Source organism: Polyodon spathula, chromosome 22 (assembly GCF_017654505.1).
Source record: "Polyodon spathula isolate WHYD16114869_AA chromosome 22, ASM1765450v1, whole genome shotgun sequence".
NCBI classification, from domain to species: domain Eukaryota; kingdom Metazoa; phylum Chordata; class Actinopteri; order Acipenseriformes; family Polyodontidae; genus Polyodon; species Polyodon spathula.
The window spans coordinates 7,246,254-7,267,158 of record NC_054555.1 but is presented as its reverse complement, the minus strand read 5'-3'; the positions used below and the strand labels follow the sequence as shown (position 1 = coordinate 7,267,158).

The 20,905-nt window shown below is 40.0% G+C and overlaps 1 protein-coding gene across 1 annotated transcript; it reads left to right on the top strand.

Moving 5' to 3' along the window:
• Positions 1-2,135: 2,135 nt before the first annotated feature.
• Positions 2,136-20,520, top strand: LOC121297252 (C-terminal-binding protein 2-like). The gene is made up of 9 exons (XM_041223438.1): positions 2,136-2,269; positions 12,739-12,893; positions 13,922-14,066; positions 15,297-15,503; positions 15,939-16,153; positions 17,297-17,427; positions 17,769-17,896; positions 18,170-18,290; positions 18,441-20,520. Exons 1-9 carry the CDS (start codon positions 2,212-2,214, stop codon positions 18,610-18,612), a joined length of 1,332 nt encoding a protein of 443 aa, XP_041079372.1. The 5' UTR covers positions 2,136-2,211; the 3' UTR covers positions 18,613-20,520.
• Positions 20,521-20,905: the final 385 nt, after the last annotated feature.

Here is a 20,905-nt window from a genome sequence, read left to right as displayed (position 1 = left end):
GAACACCAATGACAACTTTATTGATAATACAAAGTTGATGGTGTTTTTTTTTTTTTTCTGCAAGAAAGTTGTGCTTTTCTGTAAGGTCATGGGTTAATGTTGTATTTTTGGTGTATTTTAACAGATAAGAGAAACAACCCAAAGCAGCATGGAGTAAAGAGAGCCAATAGCAAAGAAGCTGACGCAAGTTACAAAGAAGCAAGGGTGAGTTCAGATGCTTTCAGTTCTGTGTTTTCAATCCATTAGCTCTTCCAGCTTCATTACATCAGCTATTTCAAATCATGGTCAGGAGGTGGGGGGGTTACTGAACTGAAAAACTAGGAGTCCACCGAGCACTGATGGACCAGATCGCCTACTGCTATTCGTAACCTTCATATTATTTCACTCTGGCAGTTTGCTTTTAAATGGGGAAATGTCATTAGAATTTGTCTATCTAATATTAAGGTCATCCAGCCTCAGTGTAGCAGTTGTCTGGAAACCAAGGGTGTGGAATGTTGTTAGGAGGATTGTACCACAATGCGGGAGATTTCGTTTGGTCCTAGTGATTTATAGCTGTTTTGCAAAGCACAGTAGAACTGTACAGTGTGTTCCTTTCTGAAAGCAAGAGTTGCATTGCTCTATTGAATAACATTAGTGAGTGTTGTTCAGTTATTTAACTGTTGTATCTTCCTACATTCTGTATTTTTTTTTTTTTTTTTTATAATGAATAAAAATAATCTTTCACCTGGTTTGAATACATCTCAAAACTTATTGGTGTAGGGAATGAATTGTTTATGTTAAGGAAGCCAGGAGTTAGAGTTCATATTTCAGTCAGGGAGCTGTGCCGGTTGTTGAGAAAGTGGTCAAGTGAAGATTTATAATAGGGGAGGGGGAGGGGCAGTTCTGTCTTTTAGTTAATGGCAGAAGCAAAGGCGTAGTCATGCAATCGCTGTTGCTATATCTTAAATTAATGAATTTCTTTTAAAACTTGGAGTTTGCTGCAAGAAGGCATTACACATACTGTTAGCGTAGGCCTCTGTTACATTTTGGGGGGATACTTGGCGATGGATGTGCATGTTTCCATGATTAAACCATCCATCTGCGAATAAGAGGAGCTCGCAGGGTTTTAATAAGTGGAAAGAAGGAGTTGGATTTCCATTTCGGTTACTTCATGTTAGTCGGAACGAGCTGCAGGTCTAAAGAATAGACCAGGATGTGGTTGTGCTGGCTGTGCTGTGAGGAGGAGTCGGCCTGCACTAACCCTTCCCTAGGGAGTGATTCTCTCTGGCTGGAGCAGCATGTTCATGATTGGATGGTTTTTGTTCTCCAGCTATGGTGTTTATATACTACATTAAATTAAAAGCCGCTGTCCCCAATTTACCAAGACTGGCTGTAAGAGCTTAACTTATCAGGGTCATTTTTTTATACTGACCATCAAGACATTTGCTGGTCAGGTGGGCTGTGCAATTCAACCATGGAATCATGAAGCCAGTGTCAACAGTCTACAATCCAGTCTTCAATTAGAAGTTACACAAAGGTACTGTCTTCGTCAAATTTGCCCAGACCGCTTTCATAACTGGGGCTGGCAAGGGTCCTGATTTGCTTCTGATGGAAACGAACAGGACTGCTTTCAAGTCTGTCCCAGTGGAATCATTGTGCTGCCTGTAAATTTATTTATCCATTGTCTAATTCACTCAAGTATTTTAAATGTGATCCGTTGCAGAGTAGGAAGTTCCGAATTGGAAATCCCCCCCCCCCCCCCCCCCACTTACACTAAATTAGTATTAACTGTGAGTAATGTAGATGTTAATGTATGCAACTGTGTTTGAAATTTGGGCTTTCTTTCGTGAAACAATTCAATTGGTTGGTTCAAAGTTTATTAGGGATACTTTCTTGTAGTCCAAATAGAGATTCTACATGTTGCTACATTGTTTATTGAATGAAATCCACCAGATTATTTGTAACCAAGTAGATATGCAGATATGTATTTCTGTGTTAGTTGTTTAAAAATTCTCATGTTTGTTTTTTCTCTTTTCCCTCCATAGACGGATCTTGTTAGTCACAGACCGGGAAAGTTAGAGTATCCTTTTTTCTTCTTTTTTTTTTTTTTTTTTTTTTATATATATATATAGCTATATATATATATATATATATATATTTTTTTTTTTTTTATTCCTCTTGGAGTTACCCCAGCTGCCTTGGTGTTCTCATCTTCACTGCAAAGCTGTGTCAATGGCTCTGATGGACAAACACAAAGTAAAGCGACAGCGTTTAGATCGCATCTGTGAAGGTAAAGGAAATGCTTTTTCTCCTGGTTTCTAAAATGATGAGCTAGTGTGAGTGTCTGTGATCGGTGTGAAGCATGTCGTCAGCAGACCTGAGCTCCATCAGTTGCAATTGTGCAATTCCTAATTAATTGCAATTACAATGTAATTATACCATAGAATGGATTGATTAGGGTTCAATAACACATTTATTTGTCATTCGATTTATTCTTGTATCTTCAAACGCTTTCGGTGATCCCATTTGCTTAAAGAAAACACGCTCTACAATATGTTTCTGTATTTGTAATTGTTGCTTGGTTATTTAGAATAGTGTAAACCTGTTAATATATAGTTGTAATTGTAATTACTGCTGCATAATTGTAATTGAACAAAATATCATTGTAATTGCAATTCAGCTCCCAAGTCTGCTGGAATTGGAATTGGAATTGACCCCAGATCTACACCAGCATCACACGTCTTCATTTTTTGTTGTTGTTTATTTCATCTGTACTAAAATCTGATTCTCTGGGTTCTGATTACTAGATTCTTCCATAGTTTAACCTACACTCTCTTTGCCAATCTATAAACAACCCTGCTATGACTACAGCAGCAGCATGTTGTAAAGGGCACCTCCAGTCTTTATTGTGCTAGATCAGGGTATGGCACTTTACTGGATCTCTGTCTTTGTGTAGGCTGCTGACATGCAGAATAACAGAGCACTTTGAAACACAAACCACTTAGTCATCTGGAGGCGGACAGTTTGTGGAAAATTTCTTAAAAATAAGAAAACAGAAATGTTAGCATTTCTGTGTGGGATAAAAATTAAGATGCTTGGTTATTGCTTACTGTGTGCAAATTACACGATCCTGGCCCTGTTATTGGGTACTGTAGCCTATAGTCTGTAGACAGGGTGAAATTGTAGGTTCGCAGAGAGGAATGTAGTTATCTTTATTTTGTTGCTAGTAATTCCCATCAGGGACTGAGTTTGCAGGGATTGTAAAGACTGGTCAGTAACATTGCCAGGAGTATTGTGCCAGCAGGGTCTGTATCACAATGAGGGTCATGAACAGGCTCTCTCAGCCAGCACACATAGATGCTGACAAAAAAGTATGCTCCCCAGAGCAATGAAACTTTGCTGTCAGGATAAGGATGGTGTAGCTGGCACTTTCATTGTCTGTCTGTCTCATTGGGTCCTCAGTTTGTTTCTAACCCTTAAGGAGGTGCAATGGCAGCTCACAGGCAGGTGGGTTTCATCCTGATAAGCACCTCGGAATGAAAGAAAATGAGTGTTACATTTAAACTATCGCAGATCATTTCATTCCTGTTTTGCAGCTACTACACATCAAGGTTTCATTCGAAAGTGTAATAAATCACTTTATTTATTTAAAGCCCCAAAAAGTCCAAGGTTAGTGCCAATCAGGGTCTGTGAATCCAGCTGAAAAGGTTTTATTGTAGAGCATGATGCAATATGAGCCATCTGTGCAGATTTATAGACTTTTGACCTTTTTTTCTTTTGTTATTTGGTATTAACCTGAAAACAGTAATAAAACCAGGAAGTCAGGACTGCTATTGATACTGCAGGGAGGAAAAGCACTATGAATGTATTTGGCTTCATCACAACATAGCCTAACTGTAAATCATTGACCAGCAAAGAATGTGTGGTATACTTGCAGTCCTTGTGTTGACAAACTGGTGTCCTGCTGAAATCAGTACTCTGAGTAGAACATTAGATTCCTGATCTCTCTTTATTTGTGACCTGAGTCAGTGATGCAAAAGTTAATCGGATCGATTGAAAACCTTACCTTGGTCCTTTAATTGTTAATTTTGCCTGGCACTTTAATTTTTGTTCTTCTGTTTCTTTAAAAGGTTTACAATGCATTTCACATTAAACTGCAACTTCCCAGTCTTGTTGTTTAATCATCAGAAGAATCAAAGCTACGAAGCTACAATTGATTATTTAACAAATGTGATGAAAGGTTCATGCAGCACTAGCAAGTTGTTTGGACAGGGGGGCCTGCTTTCTGAGATATTTGCAAGAGACTGTGCTTCTGTTTTTCCTAAGAAAAGGCCACTAATACAACAGCACAAATGCACCATTTTATTTTTTGTTTTTTCATTCTGCAGATTGACACGTTCTGACACTCTGTGTAAGTTTGTTGGGTTTCAGTGCCATATAGACGCTGCTTGACAGCTCAACCCCTTGTGGTTAACCCTATTTAGACAATGCTGTTATTTGGCAGCACACTAGGTTTTCTTTACAAATATTTTTTCAGTAATATGCAACCAACACTGGTTTATACCGCTTCCAGATTATACAAAATGAGTCACAAACCTTTCTATGAGGCATGTTACAATGATAAGAATTGATGACAAAATTGCCTGGTTGTTTTAAATAAGGGGACCGCAGTACAAAAACATGCTTGTGAACCTAGATCTAGCTTAATACGATTGTTAGAAAAAAAAAAATCTATAGCTGCCTTTTGACATTTTTTTTTTAGGTTAAAAATGATTAAGGCCATAGCCACTGTCTGTACTTGTAGTCTGTTGTATGATTGTCAAGACTTCCAAGGGCCTTGGTAAAGTTTACACCAGTTCTGTGCTTTCAGAGTTTTTGGGTTTGACGGTCATTTCCGTTTTTATATTTTTAAAACACGTTTTTCAGACAGGGTGTATTAAAGAGCCCCATGGCGGATATGGGATGCAATTAAATCTGACCTGGAAATTTCACAGCAGAGGTCTGCGGTGTCTGTAATGGGGATAACAAGAGCAGAATGGAAACACCACACAGTAAAAGCTTTAGGGTGTGCGCTCTTCAAATCTTGTTGGCTTAAATTCCAGCCCAGGTTGCTATTTATTTTGTAGTAAAAGGTCCAATGCGAGTTTCAGGCCAGTCCAGTCTTTATGTGGATACTGTGTGTCTCCATGACAAAATCAACATTACCGCTGGCACTTTCAGGCTGTCCTTTTACTGAGGTCACTGAGGTGATGGCACTGATTTTGACAATGCCGTGTCAATCACTATACCCACATAGGGTGATCATGCAAATACAGGACTGCCTTTAAGAAGGTAAAACAAGTGTTTTGCAGGGTAATTTGCTGTAGGTGATGCATGTCTGTGAAGAAAGTAGATCAGAGGTGCACAGCAAGGGCCATTTGTTACAACCATACCATTAATTACTTCATTGAACCAGCTTCACCTCTTCAGGTATGAATCTGTTCATTCTTGAATTGAGAACCTTTAAAACCTGATGTGGAATGGTGTTCGAGGGCTGGAGCCACGCACTCCTGGAGTAGATTAGTGCTGTGCTTCTCGATTCAGTTTTGTTTCTGTATCTCCCAGTTTAGAGGACAGCCGTTGAAATGTTGTTTGAATGTACTTTAGTAAAAAGTCCGTAACGGAGTCAAACTGTTTTCTGATTAAAAGGTACTGATAGAGAGCTAACTGAGTTTACCGTATATTTTCAGAGCTGCAGATTTAGGCTTTTTTTTTGTATCTGTCCCTATTTCCATTACACATTGACACTGCCTTCCCATTTCCTTTAACGATCAAAGATGTATGTGTTGTGGGCAAGCAAATGTTTTTTTTCTAGTTTGTTTTGTGTTTTCGTGATGACAGTCCTTGAAGTTGTCTTGGCAACCTTTTGAAACAATTACTGTTCAGCTTAATTCATGTTACTTGTCAAGTTTTCTAAGCTGTACAGTGACAGCTGCAGATTGTGTGTGTTTAATAAAATAGGTTATCATTGAGGACGAGGTACATATGCCATATTAATTCAAGTAGGATTAAAACAAAATTTACAAGAGCTTTTGTTTGCTTAAATGTAGGTCCATTAGTTTAATGTCGGTCTGGCACGCTTTTCAGCTCCTACTTGCCCAGACCCTCTCCCCCACCCCCCACACTTCAAGTAACAGTGGGATTTCTTGTATACCTCTATATGGTAGATTAAAGCATGAGAAGATATGGTTGCTAATGGGTAATATTGCCAGGGAATTTTGATTTGATAGTGTGTTAAATATATTTAGAGTTGCTTTTTTGTGTTTTTCAATGACGCCAGCAAGCAAGGCACTAGATCGGGCCTTATGTGCGGGGTCAAGCTGTTCCATATTTGTACGTATGATGTTGCCCTGATGCAGTGTGCCCAGATTTCCATTCGATGTCCCCCCCCACTGCCCCCTGGAGATTATCTAGTTGATTAAAAAGTAAACCTGGATTATTGTTGTGTACTTGTGCCAGCTTGTAGTCCTTTGTGAAGGAGGCAGGCAGAAGGGAAGCATGGTACTCGAGACACAGGGACAGTAGCTCATTCTAGCTCTGTCTCGTCTCCCTCTTTATCATTTTAGTGTAGAGTACAGTACAGCTCTGGCCAAAAGTTTTGCCTCACCCTATAGAATTAACAAATGTTTCATAAAGTCTAATGAGTTTCTTGCAGCAACTTAATTTCACTAATGGCCTTCAAGGTCCATTTTTGCTGCAATAAATGTTTGCGCTTTTTCTTTTAATGTCTAGCACACGTATGAATAATATTTTTCATGGCATATTAATTTCGCGGACTTTTACTAAACGCGAAATTAGCAAAAATGTCTTGCTTGCAAAATGTTCTTGTTTTACAGTAATAGTGCTTTGTAGTTTTCCATATACTTAACAAAAAAATTGTTCAATCTAAAATGAAATGCTGTAGTAGTACTTTGGCTTCCAGTAGACTCTGGCAATATCTTTCTGTAGTGTCTTTGATTGCATGATGCTAAATAAAAGATCTTCATTCTGTTTATAGTGTTTTTTTAAAATAAATTCCCTCAATCTTAAAATTCTAGGTGATACAAAACTTTTGGCCATAGCTATGTATTGGATCTTTAAGCACAGAATACCTTCACAGAAAGATCACCCTAAGATAACTCATTTTATATAGCTTCTACTGAAAAAGAGGAAAAAAAGAACAACAAAATTAGTTCAGTGGTTTGCTCATTATAACATGTGTATTTGTATTATGTTTTGGATTTAAGCTGGTTTTACTTTCAAAATGTTGTGGTTAAAACATCTGGCAGATTTGCCTTCTCTTGGCAAGCTCCAAAAAAATAATCTTGAATCTCCTGAAAGACCTGAGCTAGTGCCAGTCTCTCTAGTCATTGCATGTATAAGTTACCTGAACGCCAAGAGCTGAACCCAAACAGTATAGAAAATGGATTGTATTGGCAAGCCTGCAAGTTAAAAAAAAAAAAAAAAAAAAAAAAAATCTAGAGAGAAATGCTCTTTGTGCCAGTCCGAAAGTGTATATTTATACATTTTCAATACAAATGCTCTGTGTTAATCCCTGAAACACCAGCTCAGATGCACTACGTTCCACACTGCTGGTGTTATTCACATTAAACAGCTCAAAGGATCTGTGCTGTGCTTAATCTCTCTAAAGTTTATTGAGAGAATCAGAATTTGGGTCTATTGGAAGGAAGCAAAGCTGTATTAGCTCTGCAGGTAGAAGAAAGGAGTGTGTGCCGGTCCCTCCCAACTCCACCCCTCTAGTCAGGCTCAAATGGTGCACAGTTTAGTCTGCTGCAGCTGCTGTAACAAGGCACAGCTCACGCTACAGTGTTAGCACTGTTAGTTCTACAGTGCCACTCTTAACAATGGGAATATCTCAACGATCTATTGAAAACTGTTTAATAATCCACTTTGCAGAGTTGCATTTAAGGTCAATTCTGTCATTTTCGCTTTATCTGTACAATAAAAACAATGTCACTAAATTATATAGAGTGCAGAATGTACAATTTTTTGATGTCATTTTAGTTTTAAAATTAATTGGCACTTCTGTATATATATATATATATATATATATATATATATATATATATATATATATATATATATATATATATATATATATATATAAAATAACAAAAGCCTTGCCATACCTGTTACTGTTGTTGTGTATTTAATTAAACAAACAAAAAAAAGTAACTGCCTCTTTAAAAAAAACAAAAGAGCTCCTTCCATCTGCTCATGAGATTTGTAATGGTTGGTTGATGCTGAGTTATGGCTGCGTCTGATTGGAGCGTCTTTAGGCTGTAGTAGCAGCAGCACGCTTTGGGTGTGCAGGGTTTGTTTTTTCTGGACCTGACTGAGAAAGGGGGGAGGCCAGCTTACACCAGGATGCAAGGTTTGGGGATTTCTCTCAAGGCTTTACTTGTCTTGCGAAGGTGCTTCTGGTGTGCATGCAAGGAATCCTTTTTCTTGATCGCTGTGCTCGGCATGTTGAGGTAGGGTTTGTGTGAGGCTAGGGTGGGGCACTGCAGCAAGACCAAACCCCCGTCTCACACAAACACACAGCCGCACCACTCTAGAAAAAAGCACGATGAATGAATGAACCCTTCTTGAATGAACAGCTTTGTGTGGCCCATGATTTGTCATGTGCGTGTATTGTTGTGACATTGTTGCTGGTAATATGTGCACACATACGTACAGATTAGGCTGAAATGCATGCATGTTTCAACTACGATAGGAAGTAAGATTACTGTCCAAGGGCTAATTACCTTTTGTAAGGGACTGAAGGCACCTAAATGTTCCAGTGGCTGAACAATACACCTTGCTGTGGGGTAGCCAGCACACAGAACAAACAAGTCTGGGTGTCCAGCCTCGCGCTCTGATCTTCACGCATGCTTCCATTTGTTGGGTGTTCTCTTTGTTTTTTCCATCCTTGTGTTCTGTGGGTCACAGGGTTATTTTGTCACACATTCGCTGTGCTGTAGGATGAGAGATGCCTTTGATAGCGGAAGGTTCTGTGTTTTTCTCCACATGATGAAATGCTACTGTAAATTACCAGTTTTGTTTCCCAGTTTGTATATTAACAAGCACCTCAATTTATAATGAAATAACAATACTACCAGTGATAATAATAAAGGTCTATTAACTTTTTTGTTAGTCCTTGAAGAATATTAGTACAGTAGTCTATGGAGTACATGTTGCAAGAAATAATTTAGAAGTACTAAGATAGTTAAATGTTGAAAAAAAGCATTTCAGAATTCTGGAGGAAAAATAGAAATATTCAGCACCCTACTGGTTTTGAGTTTAAATATTTATACCAAGTATTTTGAAGTAATTTACGCTCGTTGTTTGCTTTACCAGATTTTTTCTAAAATAGCTTTTTATAAATTGTTCTCTTCCGATAAACTAGTACAGTATGTGTCTGTTTCCGATACAGAACTCCACTGCTAGCATATCAAAAATGACTGCAGGTAATGCATACTGCACAATCAGTAATGTTTTGGAAAGATGACTTTTCAACAGTGACTGATGGATAATGGGAACTGAGCCAGCTGGCTGAATTACTGCACATTGCTTAAATAGTAAAATGCATGATTTTAATTTGAAAGCCAGCGATGTTATACATGCTGGGCTAATTCTAATACGTTCAAGACATCAGGTTTCTTGTCGGGATTTGTCCTACATATTGAAACCTCTCCTCAGTGCCACAGGCAATATAGTAGCGCAGGTTACACACACAGTCTGCTCTGCACCGCGTCTGCCGTGACTGCGTGGACACAATTTAAAAAATGTTACGTTTTGGAAATGTTTTCTACATTTGTTAGCTTTTCAGGACTTGTTCTAGTCGAAGTAGTCTTGGCATTACTATTGGCTCAGTGAACTTAGAAAGGAGATTATATTAGATTAGATTAAAGCTAATACAGTTGGTTCATTGGAAACTTTTCGTTTAAGGGGAACTGTAATCAAAATAACAAGGCTCTCTAAATGCTCTGTATACATAACAAATACGTCATGTGTGTCGGAATGCAAAGCGTTCGGGGGCAAAAATAACAAAAGGACAAACAGTAAGAGAGTATTTTTGTGTGCCTGAGCCTTTAAACCAACAAAAGGCGGCCATAACACAACAATGGCTACATAATATAGGAATGGGACATGCGCTCAATAGAATACTGGGTGCGTTCACGGAGAATCTGTGCAGAATCTGACCAGTTTAGCCAATGCGTGCGTTCACAGAGAATTCGTGGAAGGTTATTGGCTATATTGGTCAGATTCTGCACAGAACGATCTCCCCGAACCCACCCATTATGTGTGACGACAGGACGGCACACAAAGCACGACGGAAGAGAGCTCCAATACACTCAATGTTAATTTGTTTTAATGGTTTGTTTTAAATGTGTCAAAAGCTTTAGTTAACGTGTTTTCTATTGAAATGGTTATATGTTCCTTTGCATTAGTTCCCCTTTAAAGCAACCCATATTTTTATTCAAATCCACAAATTGTAATGTACTGCACAAGGCTTCACTTTCTTTGACCAAGTTGCTTGTTAACCCATACATACGTCATGACACTGCCTAGAGTAATATTATTTATACTGTATTCTGTTGAAACGCATTGTAACACAGCTTGTTATGTTTTCATTTGCTCTTCGGAGTGACAGCTAAGAATCAGCTTTGTAAACCTGTTTGCATCATGGATACTAAAGGCATTGTTCATTTGAATGTATTGTACGCAGCCAGTACCATCAAAGTGCAATGCTGAACCAGGCAGACCATTCCATAGAGGAAACTGCTCTAATTGCAAAGCTCGCTGAAGTGATGCAGGGAAATCTGAACCTTGGAGATTTGCAGTGAAACCACTTGGGCTCTTTATTTCTGCTCTAGCAGACTCAGTTTTAATATATTGTTCCTCTTGCCACATGACTGCAGTTTCATGCATGGCAAATGAGGGAGGAAGCAAACCCAGTTGAGATTCCTGATACCCTCCTAGGTAAGCGCTGGAGAGTTGGGTGAAATGAACTCCTGAAACCGTCATCTGGGGAGGTTAATACAAAGACAACTATAAATATACAAAGCTGTCACAGGGTAGGAAATGGGGAGGGGAGTAGCAGCTGTATGGGAGAGCAATGTGAAGGCCTTATTATTTTTGCAATGTATAGAAAGTGCTGTAGTGTACAGCTGCATTTCAAAAGAAAAAGAGGCTCATTGTCTTTGGTAAGCCAGATCTCCACAATGAGCAGCTATTGCAGTACATGTTAAATGATTATCACAGATCACTGTGAAACAGGTACATTGTGTAGGGCAACAAGGGGAAACAGACACCACTAGGTCCTGTAAATGCTGTTTTGTTTTAGCACCAATAGTGTCTGTGTTATGAATGGCTCTGACTTAAATTTATAGTATGCTTCTGTATGTATTTTAGAATAACGTCCTATTTAGATTGAACCAGTCTTTTTATTTAATATATATTATTGTACATATCCACCTTTACTATTAAGCTGCCTCATTCTGTTGTAGTTTTGTATATTTTAAGTTTAAATGTCATATTTAAGCAATTGAGGCAGGAGGATAAAGTTTGTGTGTTTAAAAATACAGGTATTAATTAAGCACGTTATTAACTGTAGCATCTTGATACAATACATACACGCGCATAAACTATCTCCTTCTAGACTCTGTCTGTCTCTTGTTTGACAGGAATTAACCACTTGCTGCTCCAGGGGGTGGGGGTGGGGGAGGGGGAGGTGTCTGACCCTCAGAGGGATACGGTCACTGGGTGGGGGATGGGTGAGGGGAGATGCTATCTCTGCGTATGGGGCGGGGGTTAGTTTGGTGAATGGGACCCTTGTTCATTGTCCAGGATTCTGAATGCCATTTGTGTACACTAGTTGGATAAGGGGCTTCAATGCAGGCTCAGTTAGTCTGAGCTATGCAGACACAGTTTGGGAGACAATAGAAACAGCAGGCTCGAGATTTCTGATAGTTTTTAATGATCGCAGGCTTTCTGTTGTGGGGTTTTAACCTACGAAGACCGCGCGGCTTACTTCATCTTTTTAAAAAATCTAACAGTAATTAATGTATATTGCAATTGATATGTTACCATTTCCCTTAATTGGGTATTTCATGTAAATGAGTGTGTTCATGCCTAGTTTCATAAGTCAGTACAAAACGAAAGGTAGCCTTTTTATTTTCCATAGTTTGGTTCAGTGTTAGTGCTTGGAAATTTCAAGGTTACAATGCGCCCCAGTGTGCTGTGCTTCTCAGAATAATGAGGTGCACTTTGTTTTACATAGATGCTCCTCTGCTGGGGCCTGTTCCAGAGAAGGAATTCTGGGACTCAGAGGATTGGACTCATTCTCCAGGCCAGGGGATGAGTCCTCCACACACAGCACAGGCAGCTGGAGCCTGACCCTGAGCTGTCAAGACCTGTTATTTCTTCTGAATGTACACAACCAGACATCCACAATAAACATGTTTTAGTTGCTGCTGGGCACACAATACCAGATACTGTAGACTAAGAGTAGTTAGTAAAAAAAAAAGTCTCTTTAGGGCTGAAATGAACAGTCTGAATTGTTTTTTAATTTAGTTTACAGTTGTAATGGTTGAAGTGGATTTAAATCTTGGAAAAGCTGCATGTGTTCACTACTTTAATGCACGTTTCGATGTAGTTGAGTGATGTATTGCATCATGCAAGCTACAGGGATAGGTTTTGGATGATCTCGTCATTGTCTGTCTCTTATTGTTCCAGGCATTCGCCCACCGATTCTGAACGGCCCGATGCACCCCAGGCCCTTGGTGGCGCTGCTGGACGGGCGAGACTGCACGGTGGAGATGCCCATTCTGAAAGACGTGGCCACCGTCGCGTTCTGCGATGCTCAGTCTACACAGGAAATACATGAAAAGGTAGGAAAAGCGGAGAAATTCCCAACTCGTCTTTGTTTCGGATGATACATCTGTTGACACTTCAACCTACTGGAAATGTACCCCTCATCAATAAAGGTTTTGATCCTTGTAGTGGTAGCACTACACCACCCTGTCCAGCAGGGGGGGGGGGGGGGGGGGGGGGTCCATAAAAACTAACTGTGTTGAATCTAACAGGATATATAGCACATGAAAAATAAATATTATTTACAAAAACATAAGTTGCGTAAATCTGGTGGCTGGATTCCTGTAAAGTTAAGGGAAAAAAATATATATATTCATGGTATAAATTGTTCCAAATAATTTGAGAATATTGATAATCTTGTATTTGTTATTACCTTAATTCAGGACCCTGCTCTCCACCATCTGTTGACTGCACCTGCAGAGTCAGATTTATTCTGACTTGGTCCATTTGTGAATATGAACATTAATTTTGAAAGCATGTCGACTGAAACTGAAGACCTCCAGTCACTTTTCACTCGCTTCATACAACTGAATACTCTCTCACATGCTGCTGTGGAGAGAGATCATTAGTCTATTTGCGAAGCAAACAGATCTATCTAGTACAGTATACACAATAAACTTGTTAAATTGAAATATCATTTTTTCAATTAGCAAGCTAAGTTAGCTTCTTACTCCTCTCATCTGCACCACAGTGGCCTATGGCGTGAGCTGTCTCAAGCTCCTCTGCTCCAAGGAAGAAGTTGGTAGGGGTACCACTTTTAAGGTACCGTGTGTACACGGTCTCCAAATCCTTGTTGCTTACATCTGTTGGTGAGTCAACACGAATGCTCACATACTTGGCTTGATTGACAGCAGAGACTGATGTTGAGGGGATACAGTCATCTTATGGCGAGATATCGAGGGAGAGCTGTATTTAGATGTGCTGTAAATTATTTCTGAAAAAAGAAGCACTCGGAAACTACTGTTGAGACAGGATTTGCTGCACACACTGCTTTGTGATTCTCGTAACCCTTCCGGATCCCCCCCCCCCCCCCCCTGCGCTGCAGGTCCTCAATGAAGCAGTGGGTGCCATGATGTACCACACCATCACACTCTCCAGAGACGACCTGGACAAGTTCAAAGGCCTGCGCATCATTGTCCGGATAGGCAGCGGTTTTGACAACATTGATATCAAAGCAGCTGCTGAGTTAGGTAAGGGGGTTTACACCTTTGCTGGCTTTCTGTCCTCTTTCACTGTGTATCTTCTTACTAGCTTGGTGGAGTTTACCAGCCTTGCAGAGGCTGCGGCATTTCAAATCTGCTGGATTCATAACAATTAAATATTCACTGGCGTTGAGGCTTATAGTGGAAATGTATTGCCCAGAGGAAACTGCATGGCCAGGCTTGTGTCATGGTGGAAGGTGTGCCTGTATGTAAGGTATGCAAATAATTGTAAACCTTGACAGTTAATACATGACACACCTGAAATAAGGGGTAAAAAAAAAAACAAATGGTTAAATCTCCACAAAGATCTGTTTTTTCACTTTCCCCACCAGTACATTATTTTCCAAAGCAATGAGTAACTATGGTATTTCCCTTTTGTTTTACCTTTCTATTGCTGATGTCTGCCCCCCAGTTTGAGGTGCTAAGGTAGTTAAACCTTGTTTCTGGATAATTAATTACCCAGAGCAAGCTGTTCCAGTGCATAATGGCTAGCAGCACTTCATAGAGCACAGGAATTGCAATGAATATTCGAAAGCTTTAAAACGGCAGACCTCGTAAGTGTTTTCAGAATAGTTTTTTTTAAGATGGAGCACAAATAATAACACATGTATTTGCAGGTTAGGTGGGTTTGCAGGATAACTCCACACAGGAATGATTAAACAAACGCATAAGCATGAAAGATCCAATCCCTGGTTGTTAATTTTCCGACTTATTAGCTATTTTACTTTCTTAATGTGATTGATTGTTGTCTTTTTTGCTAGGTGTACTTCTGTTAAGCACCTTTCTTTCTTTCTTTCTTTCTTTCTTTCTTTCTTTCTTTCTTTCTTTCTTTCTTTCTTTCTTTCTTTTTTCTTTCATGAGAACATAATAAATGCTTAAAACAAGAGGTTGTTGTTCGGCCCATTGACTCATCCCTTCCAAGCACACAGTTATTCCCCAGGCAGTATCTATTTATTTGAATTATCACATAGTTTCAACTCTTGTACTTATTCCACAAATATATTATTCTGCATTACAAAGTGTGTGTTAGGGAGGCCAGAGACCATATGGGCACTTAACATTTCTGAACTGTATTCAGTGGCATCACAAAGTAAAGTAAGATGTATTGGGAATGAACAGCTGGACTTAACTGTGATTTATCTGTGGTGGTGAAGCTTGTGTGATGACCGAAGCCAGAGTCATAATCCCTGGTGTCCTCTCTGTCTCCTCCCCATGCAGGGATTGCAGTGTGTAACATCCCCTCGTCCTCGGTGGAGGAGACAGCTGACTCCACACTGTGCCACATCCTGAACCTGTACCGGCGGGTCACGTGGCTGCACCAGGCCATGCGAGAGGGCACCCGCGCCAGCAGCATGGAGCAGATCCGTGAGGTGGCAGGGGGAGCGGCGCGCATCCGGGGAGAAACTCTCGGCATCATCGGCCTGGGTGATTATGAAACGCAGAACATACAGTGCGCCCAATCCTAAAGCCATTGCAACATCATATAGACAGCAACCTGGGATAAGGACGAGTGCAAGTGCTCTACCACTGAACTTTCCTGCCCACTGGATGATGTGACTCCAGTTCAAATGTCTTGAACAGAAATCTTTCATTCTGCCAGGCTTCAATTGCTTAAATGTTAACTTTTAGAATAGGCTGATGAGCTTAAACTTTTTTTTTTTTTTTTTTAATGCAGAAACATTTCAATGTAGTTTTTTCAACAGTGTCCATTGAAGAAGCGAAATAGACCATTAAAATTATGTTGCGAATTAGTCTTAAATATAATTTCTATAGTTTTACTTCCTTGTCTGTTGTAGCGACTGCTCTTCACAGGGCTCAGCGAACAGAACAGATGTTGAATTGTGGCTGATTGGTTTCCAGGGCGGATTGGCCAGGCAGTGGCTCTGAGGGCGAAGGCGTTTGGCTTCAGCGTGATTTTCTACGACCCCTATCTTCCAGACGGGGTGGAGAGGTCCCTGGGCCTGCAGAGAATGAGCACCCTGCAGGATCTGCTAATACACAGCGACTGCGTGTCATTGCATTGCTGTCTGAACGAGCACAACCACCACCTCATCAACGACTTCACCATCAAACAGGTCACACAGCTAGATCTCTCATCACACAGAGCGTGTCCTGCTCTAATGACTGGAAGTGACATGTACTGCTTCTAATTCCCTTTGCTAGGAATTAAGTACACCAGGATTCCATTATTGAAATGCGTTCTGGGTAGGGGATCTGGTTGTGTGCGCGCGCCTGTCTCACCCCACACAGTGATTTACCGTAAATTGGTTTGATCTTTCTTTGTGAAGATAAGCTGCGATGATTTGGTTTTGTATTGAAAGGCATTAAAAGACACACAAATTGCTGAGACTGCGAAGGCTGCTAAGAATCTATGCTTGGGTTAGCACCCACATGGATTTTTGTGGCCCAGTGTTTCAGGTACATAATAGATTCTTTCATTCCCCATTGTGTTCTGCTTGAACATAAATTGGATTTTTCTTGGGTCTAGTTGTGAGGTAAATTGGCTTAAGGTACTTCTTTAAAAGAATTAAGGGATTTACAGCAAATATTTGTCAGATCAGATACGCTCTGTGTATGCATTGCTTTTATGTTATATCAGATTCCTTATTGAACTGCACAAGTACACCAGTCAGTGTTGTTTAGTACTTGTACGTTTTAATAGTTTCAAATCTGTTTTTACCAAAATGTAAAATCATAAGATATGTGAAATACCATAGTGATGTATATATTTAGGTGAAGTATTAAGTATATTCAGTAGTATTTACTATACATCTTCAGCACTCAAATTAGTCCACTGCAACCTTTGAGAAGCAATCTGATCTTGATGAAAGACATCATTATAGGTCCTAAATATGGTCTTTGTGAATTAAGAGCTGACTGAATTGCTTGACTGTTAGCTGAATGGCAGTTGCTTTGAATACAGCTTAACCCTTTCACTCTTGGTGCCATTTAAAGTTCTTAAAATACTGACGGGACTTTAAAGTCCAATTTACCAAGATTTATGTAAGAAAGTGTCCTGTTCTCATGTATACTCAATAAAGGAGTTCCTTTTATTGAATTAAATAAGTTAATTTAATTCTTTAGTTCGTCATAAAATAATCCAGGACTGAAAGGGTTAAAGTTGTATCCTTGGTTGATTATCCATGTGGAACAAACCTGACCTTGTCACGTTTCCAGCCTGTTCACTGATACTATTGAACTCTGCTGTCCTGTTGCAGATGCGGCAGGGGGCATTCCTCGTGAACACTGCCCGAGGAAGCCTCGTGGACGAGAAGGCCCTTGCTCAGGCACTGAAAGAGGGCAGGATACGAGGGGCGGCACTTGATGTTCACGAAACCGAACCTTTCAGGTAAACAAGTCTGCCAAGGATGTAAAACTCAAGAGGCATCACAGCATTGCCAAGACCAGCTGTTCCTGATTACTAGACGTGAATAGGTTCTGTCCATAACTAGAAAACGCTCAAAGGTGTTATATTTAGTAATCCTGCAACAGACTTTCGTAGTGGCCACAAAATATTGGGATACTGTATGACAACTGCAAGTGTGACATTACATGCTAGTTATTGCAGACTCACTATCAGATATGGCCTCCGAGTTTTGTTGTGGCAGGACTTTGCAGCTGAAGTCTGTTTTTTTTTTTTTTTTTTTTGTTTTGTTTTGTTTTGTGGTTTACTTTCTCCTCTTGTTTCAGTTTTTCTCAGGGTGCTTTAAAAGACGCCCCAAACCTGATCTGCACTCCTCACACAGCCTGGTACAGTGAGCAAGCGTCCATAGAGTCGCGAGAGGAGGCTGCCAAAGAGGTCCGCAGAGCGATCACAGGTACGAGGCTTCAAATGCTGGGAGGGCAAATAAGTAGCAAGTACAGCACAATGGTGGAAATGAACCTTAATCGCCCCCCGAACTGCAACCTTTGAAACTGCTTACCACATTCTTCTCCTGCGTTGTTCGTTTTCAGGCTTTCAATTTGGTTCTGCTGAAGGAAGGGTTTCTGTTCTGTTCCTAGTCAGCCAGGAACAGAAGCTAGTGTGTTCTCTACTGGTGAGTCGAGGCTCTTCGGTTGTGTAACTGTGGTCTTGTTGTTCTCTTTTCAAGGGCGCATCCCAGACAGTCTGAAGAACTGCGTTAATAAGGAGTATCTGATGGCAGCAGCTCAGTGGCCAACCATGGACCCAGCCAGCGTACACCAAGAGCTCAACGGAGCTTCAGCATACAGGTACAAGAGGAAAGACTGAGTAGTAGCAGTGTGTGCCTGATGCCAGTGTAAGCGCTTTGCTGTGTAGGGGTTCGTGATGGCGAAGGAGCAGCGTGCACGTTGTTGTCCAGCAATGGTAGCTTGTGTTTTTTGTTGTATTTCTTGCGGCAGGTTTCCAGCAGGAATGGTCGGCGTCACAGCAGGGGGGCTCCCAGCCGCAGCAGTGGAGGGGATGGTAGCAGGAACCCTGTCAATCTCACACGGGATCCCCCCCGGCCACGCCCCCTCACCCGGACAGACCGTCAAGCCCGAGTCCGACAGAGAAATCCCAGCGGACCAATAGCAACGCACCAAAACCACATTCCTCACCCTCGCCACCTCTAACAGGCAATTACTGACTTTCCCTTAAAAAAAAAAAAAAAAAAAAAAAAAAAAAAAAACCTGAACATTTTCTCTGCAGTTCTGTTTGACTTGTGTTTAATTTCTCAATGATTACTACACATTCTGTTTGTTTCTCTTAAGTAGTAAGCATTAATTGCCTATTAAAGGACTTTTTTTTCTCATTTTAGATTTTTTTTTTTTTTTTTTGGTGTGCAGTATTAAGTGCTGGGAACTTTGCACAGATCACCTAGTTTAAAACAGAACAGTGTTCTTTTATAGTGACATGGAAAATACAATCAAAGGAAACACTTGGCCGCTACCAATCTTAATTAACATAGTAAATATATAATCTATCCAAACCCGCTGTAGCCCCACAATAGTTTTCTATTGAATGGGTAAGCACTTGTCATAGCATTTCTGATTCCTTCTTGTAACCATGAAAATGTGCACCAAATTAGAAAAAGCAACCACAGAATCTACCTTTAGGAAGTTTGTGTGTTTTGAAATGCCTCCTAATACCAGACCACATTGTCTACCCAGATCCTTATACAGTCAGTCTAACACACACACACTCTTATCCCTCACAGCTTCGCTCCCAGTCTCGCTCCCCCAGCCTTGTGTTTCCTCCAATAAACAAAAAAAATATTTCTCTGAACATAGTTCCTCAGTCCTCTCAATATGGGATGATCTGTGTGCCATCTGGGTTACAGCAAACAGACTGCACGACAAAAACCTGTGATCATTTACATTTTAAAAGGTGTCTTGTGCCCTGTATTCATTACGTTTGGTTCAGCTGCAATCAGAAACCTCTAGGAGTGTCGCATCTGAATATCTTTTCAAACAGGAACTGGTGTAGAAAATGAATGTTCCTGTCCCTACTTGTTTGAGCTCTTATGTTTTGTTGACGAGGGGAAGGGAGTTTTGTAATTGTAACTGTATAGGATTTGCAGGAGAAACTATTTTGCAGTGTTTTTTATATTCAGGTATTTCCTTTAATTTTTTTTTTTTTGGATCAAATATTTGATTAATTTTTTTTTTTTTAATATTGTGGAAAATACTGAATTGATTTTATTAATCTGATGTAGAATTTGTTGATTTGGTGACATTCCTAGAAGTGTCTGCGGTGGTGACAAATTTAGATTTTTAGTACTCGATTCCATATGGCAAACTCAGACAGCAAAAATTGCAGTTCCTGCTTTGGCTCTTGCAGACGGTGGTATATACGTTTATTCTCCTTTGGCAGAGGCATTGAGGGGCCACAGTAAACGCCAGCCAATATAGGGGCAATCCCACAAGGCAGAAGAATGTAAAGCATCTCCTCCTCAAACTTGAAAATCCTTGGCAGCTGCCAGACACTTCAATGACATGTATGTAGCGCCCGCCTACTGTAAATGAATTAGGCACTTCAGAGCATTTACACCTACTTTTAAAGATTGGCTTCCCGATCTGTACCACAAGAGGGCGCCAGCAGCAAAGTATAGGTAGACATCCATAGCAAGTATTTCAGGATGATTATGTATGCTTGGCAGCTGAAGTTGGTTAAGAAAGAAGCAGACAAATGCTTCTAAATCCAGGTTCCAGGAGAAGTGAGATTGTGACTATCTTGAATTCACCGAAGCTGAAAACTACCTTGAATAATTGGAACCGTATGAGGGGTACAGGATGGATGCACACCATGAAGCTGGCTTATGATTCACAGCAGTTGTAACAATAATTGACTACGATCAATCCAGGGCCACGCAGGCATGTCTTGTAGTATGAAAGAATTGCCAGGTTTACTTTTTGTGATTTTGCAGGCAAACCATTTTATAAAGCTGTGTGTGTGTGTGTGTGTGTCTATATATATATATATATATATATATATATATATATATATATATATATATATATTATATATATATATATATATATTAAAAAACTAAATCGCTGCTTGTTGAATTTACATGCTTCTGCTTGAACAAGTGAGTAATTGAAATGGGGACATGTTGCAATCGTGTTCCCCCCCTAAAAAAATAAATTTAAATTCTAAGGACTGTAGGTGTTAATGCCGAGGAGGATGGTGTTTAAGAAGCATGTCATCCAGCAATGGGCCTTTCCAATATTTCAGTGTTCATAATTCTTAATCTGCTGCTTGTAGCTGTGCTCCAAGTGAAAGGGGTTTGGGGTTCAATTCTAGCTTTTATTAAAGCCAATATTTTTTTTTTTTTTTTATAATAGCAACAAAGATGTAGGCTATGCTTTGCCTCTCCGATGCT